Source organism: Cyprinodon variegatus, unplaced genomic scaffold, assembly GCF_000732505.1.
Source record: "Cyprinodon variegatus isolate N-32 unplaced genomic scaffold, C_variegatus-1.0 Scaffold321, whole genome shotgun sequence".
Lineage (NCBI taxonomy): Eukaryota > Metazoa > Chordata > Actinopteri > Cyprinodontiformes > Cyprinodontidae > Cyprinodon > Cyprinodon variegatus.
The window spans coordinates 697,058-703,380 of NW_015150774.1; the positions used below are offsets into that span (position 1 = coordinate 697,058).

A 6,323-nucleotide genomic window follows, 5' to 3' on the forward strand; every position below is an offset into this window, starting at 1 on the left:
ATATATATATATATATATATATATGTGTGTGTGTGTGTGTGTGTGTGTGTGTAATTTTTTTATGTGTTTTACTGACATATGTTCAAGAAGATAAACACAACAAAGCTTTATACACTATTTGGGCATTCCTATAATAAATAAAAAAAATCAAGATTTCTTTCCCTCTCTTAGTAAAACCCCCTTGGTTTATTTTACGCTTCATATTTGTATTAAAACGAAGTTAATCAATTCACACATCCCATAATGTCACAGGGATCTTCCCTGCCACTGGTAGCAAGCTTAGCCTCTCCTCCTATTTAAAGGTGCCGCTCAGCTTTTCTACCCTGACTATTTTTAATCTGCTTGACCAGCTGTTGCTATATGGGCAAAATGCTTTCTACATGGTCAGCATCCAACAATGTTTTTTTTTTATTATTCTTCAGACTCTAAAGGGTGTGCAGGATGCACCCCGTCTTTTGCTCAAAGACTGCTGGAGATACTGTAGGCACCAGCCTCACTCTAATGACTGAAGTTTTTATTCTGTCTCCCTGCTTTTCTGTTATCAAGTTAATCAACTCCACCTGTGCATCTGCTTGCAGGAGTTGCAATCATCTCATTTCATGCACCTGTTAAGGTGTTTTTAAATGCAGCTCTTTGGCATTGAGACTCTGCAAGTTTTTTGAAAGCCCTTGGTGAGTCTATCGTTCCTCCAGTCTGCCTCCCTGATCACAACTTTTGACTATTCTGTGAAGTTGTACCCATCCTCAAATCTCCAGTGTCACTTTCATTATCGAAGAATTCATTCAGAATCCAAATCATTCCCCAGATTCAGAAGGGGTTAGTGTGTTCAGTCTGTCCTGATGCCCTACAATGCTTAACTGCGACTAACCTGATAACTCTACCCATATTAGTTCCTACGCCGGACTGGAGTTGTTGTTTTTTTTTTCAAAAAAAAGCTTATTTAACCAATGTACATTACAACAGGCGGCTACGCTCTACCTCTTATATATTCGGCTAGCTAATCTGAATCGTTCTATTCCATTTCGATACATAAATGTAAGTATTTATAGCCAAAGACAAGTCAGAGTGATTTAGACAGAGACATCATCAGATCTGAATAACTTTTTACATCGTTACCATTCATTGTACAGTTTATTTTAAATACGATTTTCTTTTTTTAAAACACCTCAAACACAAATTAAAATTACATTTAATTGCAGGATATTTTAAGACAGAAGAAAAAATCCGTATTAATGAATACATTTTCTATATGGGAGGTGTCCAACCCTAGTCCTCAAGATCTACTCTCCTGCAGGTTTTCTTTTTAATTTTATATGCTGTAAGATAGCTTAATAAAATTAATTGCTTGTAAGCAGGCCTCTGCTGAGCTTGATGACATGTTGAAGTTGGAATTCACACATTTGAATCAGCTGTGTTAAAATTAGAAGCATCTTAATCTTCTGGACAGTAAATTTTGAGGACCGGGGTTGGAAACCCCTGGCCTACATGTTTGATGGGAGGCAATTTAAGAATACAGTTTGTTTAAAAAATATATTACAGACACAAAAAAAAGCACCTGACAGACGGCAACATATCACTCCAACCTTTTATTTACAAGATAAAGGCTGCTTTTATCACACTGGTTTGTAGCATAATGAAACTGAGCCTAGAAGACGCTTCATCTCAGTGTGCAGAAGTATGAGTCCTTTCAGTTTGATGCCAGTGTGTCTCTCTGTGATAAATGGCATCCGTTTGGGAAAGCTGTGCTGTGCCATCCCTCCTTAGTCCACCTGTTTCTAAAAGAATGATTCTCAATTACCAGTTAACAGTACATTTGAATATTAAAAGCTACTTAGAACAAAGTAGTGAGGAGGGTTGATAAAGACGGAGGTGTGTGGCCTGGTGAGAAGTCTGCAGATGTCTGTCGGCAGGCAGCGGCACGCCTCCATGCCTGTCCATCGTTGACACTTAGCTCGGGTCTACAGACTTGGGTTGCCCCCGCTCTTCCCAGCTAATCCCACTTTATCCAAGAGAGACGGGCTGTCAGATCTGGGAAAGGAGCCATGGGGGCACAAAGGGACAAAAGAAGGGCAAAGGCATGAGTTTTAATACATTTTAATGACTGTTTCACAAGTCTTCAGTCTGGGCTTTTGGAAAAGAGGTGCACTTACACATGAAAGCCTCCACTGAGAGCTTTTAGAGTCTATTGCCAAAGAATTAGTTAATTAAGACAAAGAGGCAAGTAAAAATACAAAAAAAAAAACTAAGCCTCATTTAAGGCCAAATGTCTCTGGGAACCACACCGGCGGATAAAGGTCTAAATAGAAAACACAGTAAGCTTCTCAAGGTTGAATTTGCCTCATCGGGTTGAACATCCTATTTTCAAACCCTCTTTTTTCACATTTTGTAGTTATAGACTCCAAAATGGATAAAATATTTTTTTTTTCTTTCAATGCAACTTCACTGCCTCATAATTCGTATTTAGGTGTACAAGGCAACATTTCTCACTGCCACTCCAGTACAGATCTAGGCCAGAATTAGTAAGAATAATTTTTTTTGGAGTGTACATTAGTTATCACAGTGTTTGCTATGTAATTTATTGGCGCAAATATGACAGCAATAATGACCTAATGTCTTTTAGGGCAGTCACATTTACATTTTCAAAGTTCAACAGGATTTGAATATGAGCTGAGCCATGCACAAATATTCACAGACTGCCTTTAAAGGTACTTCCTTTGTACTTTACCTATTGGTTTTGGGTATTGTCATCTCTGCTAGAGCATTCTGGACCAGGTTTTCTAGAAGAATTTCTCTACATATCAATCTAAACCTAAACCCCTAAACCTCTCTGTGACTTAACACCAAGTTCCTGCCAGACAAAAATCCTCAGAGCATGATGCTAACACCATCATCCTAAACAGTAGGGAACTTGTTAAGTAAAAGCTAAGCAGTCGCTGGTTCCCTTCAGACATGAAGTTTGAAGTTGTTCATCTCTGGGCAGAAAGTTCAGGTTTCCAAAGTCTGATAATTAGGATGTACGGTATCTCATTTCTCTACAAGGGACACTGAAACTCTGCCTAAGTGAATACTTCCAAATTCCCTATTGAATAGGAATTTATTTAAGACAATTTTTGACAAACAACAATAAACAATGATAAATAATCAACCAAATACACACAAAAGAGGCTATGTAACGTCAACCAAACCAAACACCAATTTCCAAACTAACTAAATTGATCTGAACATGAATAGAAACAAAGCCCTCCACCAAATAACCCTGTCGGTATATACAGCCAGAGAAATGGCATTGATTTATGTAAATTGTCTGAAAAGGGGTATGAAGAAGTAAAACTTATTTTTCATACCCCATTCTTGTTCTTAGTAACAAAGACCAGAGTCTTTGGTGCTGCATTTGCATCCTCCAGATACAGTATGTGCTTTGACACAATCTGGTGTTAGAGGCTTACAGACAATTCCTTTGACTTTCCTTTTTTATACAGTGTCAACTTAGGCCTTTTAGACTAATGTGTTTCTTTCCAAATCATGTCCAAGCACCTGATTTTAGCCTAAGTGGATTCAAATCAAGTTGTAAAACGTGTAAAAGTAGGAGCTGTGGAAAACCATTGGAACTGTATTCCATTTTGATGGTCAATGCAAAGGCTGTGAATACTTATACATGGGAGTATATTTGTATAAGAATAAAATATCTTACATATTGAATATTGTGGATGAAATTTTAAGAAAAGTGAATCTATTTTGGTAAATGGTGGTTAGATAAAAAAAAAAAAACTGGAAGTAAAGTGCTGTGAAAAGTTTTGGGGTGATCTGATTTATTTATTTACATTTTTGCTGGTAAATGAAATCCTTAGCTGCTTTTCTTGATGAAAGGTTAATGCTGTACCCACATCAAATTAAAATCCACTTGATTAAATTGGATGGAGAGGTTCTTAATGGGAAGAATAAACATCATAATAGCTATTGTATAATTCTTCAACTTGGTGTTGCCAAACGGTGTTTGTATTCAAAACTTTTGTTCAAAGCCTTGAATAAATGTCCATAATGAGTTCTTGATTTAAAGCATGTGTTTTATTTTTCTTCAAAACCTTTCTAAACCTCAATTATGTGAGTGAGACAAGAAAATAAAAATGTATGATAAATGTAATAAATTAAGAGTTTACTTAAGTTGGTTGCATTTAGATTGAACTTATTCTCAAATAAAATGTGTTTATCAGTTTTAGATTATTTTCAACAAAGTCCTTTTGATTACATTTTTCATTTCAAGCATTAGTTTCTGAAAGCTAAGTAATCAGCCATTTAAATGGGCTCACCACTCGTGTTCCAGATTGCGTTGCTTTGATTCTTACAGCCGTTCTTCATACATTCATCAACATAGGATTTAGGGTCGGAGCCCGACAGGAGTATCTCCCTCAGCAAAGCAATGTAGGCTATGGCCAGCCTCAGAGTGTCTATCTTAGACAGACGCTTCTCATAGGGAAATGTCGGAACATGGCAGCGGAGCTCTTCAAAGGCAGAGTTGATGCTCAGCATCCTCTTCCTCTCTCTGATGTTGGCGGCATGTCGCTGCACCTTGTACGGCTGGTGGAGAACCAGCCTCCTTGTCCTGCGCTTAGCTGCTTCCAGAGATTCATCTGCAGGACATCCTTCAATCTCAGCACAGGCATCGAGTCCTGGTGACTGAACGTCCAAGTCGGTGAAGGTCAGCTGAGCGTCTGAGAGCACAGACTGACAGCCGAAAGTAGACCATGGTGAGAGCTGACTGCTTGCTGCCTGGCAGTCCATCAAAAAGGAATCCAGGTGGGTCTGAAAATGAAAATTTTGGTCCATCTGTCCCCAAAATGCAAACTCATTTGGGCAATCTTGATCAAAGTCCAAAGGTAGTCCAACATCCTCCATGTTTTATTCTTTGTTCTTTAACACGACCTGGTTACGTGAACAGCTAAAGAGCAAAGATACAACAGGAAGCTTGAGATCTACCTGAGTAAAGGTCTGCTGTGTGTCAGCCTCATGGGAACATCTCGGTTAAATAGTGCCGCAGTGTTTCTCTATGGGTCGCTGTGCCCATATTCTAAAGCCTGAAAGGGAGCTCTTAAGGACTCCTCACCCTTCTTTGATTGCCCATCGCTCCAACAACAAAAAAACAAAGATAGACATATCTGAATGACTACAAGCTCTAAAAAAAACGTCTAATTATAAACTTCCTCTCAAGTACTCATTCTAATACTGCCACAAAAACATTTAGGATTTCTAGCAGTGAAGGTGTTGAGTGTTGAGGTGCAGCGGGCCATGCTCATCCAGTGGCTCCTGAATGGGATTGTCTAATCTTTTGATGCTGACAACAAACACTGACAGAAACACATGGAAAGGCTTTCTTAGTTTTAACAGACAGCAGATTTCAAAGTGAAAGTAGGATACTTGTTTTTTTTTCTGTTTTCTTTCAATATATTTTACACTCTAAGATTATAGCCCTCAGAAAGTCCCATAAAAGCAGAATATCCTGGTAAAATTAACTAAACCAATGTAATTTGAGTAGGAGGCCACATTAGTACATCCCTAATTTGCAAAGGACACGATTGGCAAACGACAGTTGAGATGTACGTTGTAATTATGCTGCAGTGTCATCAAACAAACCAGTTCTTTTTTATGGGCTGGATGGAGGAAAGCACAGGGATCTAATTCAGAAAAGATAAATGTTTGCAAACACATGGGTTTGATTTCACAAAGTCCTTTGGGGTGCTAATTTGAAGGGATTTGTGTGCTGGCTGTAGTAAACATTCACAGTATGAGGAACTTTGATACAGAGAGCTCATAGGATCTTATCAAAATGATGTACATGAAAACAAAATCAATTTAGATCTATCAAAAAATATTAGAATGAACCATTATTTAATCCATTACACTACAAAAAGATGTTGCCTCATTTATAAGTAGGCAAACATTATTTTTATATGTTTATGGTGATACAGAGACATGCATAAAACATAAGACTGTTTTATTATTATTCCAATTTTTGTAAGGACCTACAATAAATGAGCAGCTTCAAAATACATCTTTACATATGCTGCCACCATCAGACCTAATACACCTAATCATGTGCCTAATCACAATACATTTATAAGGGCATGATCATATAGATTTAAATAGCTGGACCTAATCAGATGGCTTTAGTGGTTTGGCTTTGTAATTGGAAAGAATTGTCTCCTAGAGAGGCCTGTGTTAGGACCCAATGCCGGCTGCCAGCAGCAGATCTCCCCCAGCTGACGGTCACAGTTCGGTTTACTGCCTGCTCAAAAGATGTGCCTGTCAGTTCCAGATTCTACTTATTG

The 6,323-nt window shown here is 38.1% G+C and overlaps 1 protein-coding gene across 1 annotated transcript; it reads right to left on the minus strand.

Annotated features, from left to right (window-relative positions):
* Positions 1 to 1,230: 1,230 nt before the first annotated feature.
* On the minus strand, positions 1,231 to 4,973 carry LOC107091028 (transcription factor 21-like). The gene is made up of 2 exons (XM_015384728.1): positions 4,308 to 4,973; positions 1,231 to 2,028 (listed from the first exon to the last, which is right to left on the minus strand). The coding sequence occupies exons 1-2, from the start codon at positions 4,891 to 4,893 to the stop codon at positions 1,991 to 1,993; spliced, it is 624 nt and encodes a 207-aa protein (XP_015240214.1). The 5' UTR covers positions 4,894 to 4,973; the 3' UTR covers positions 1,231 to 1,990.
* Positions 4,974 to 6,323: the final 1,350 nt, after the last annotated feature.

What these genes read in the sequence shown, in the direction of transcription:
- LOC107091028 (XM_015384728.1), bottom strand. Translation starts at nt 4,893, where the DNA reads ATGGAGGATGTTGGACTACCTTTGGACTTTGATCAAGATTGCCCAAAT. An exon ending in CGCAATCTGGAACACGAGTG is followed by an intron (nt 2,029 to 4,307) that starts GTGAGCCCATTT and finishes CTCCTTTCCCAG; the next exon opens with ATCTGACAGCCCGTCTCTCT.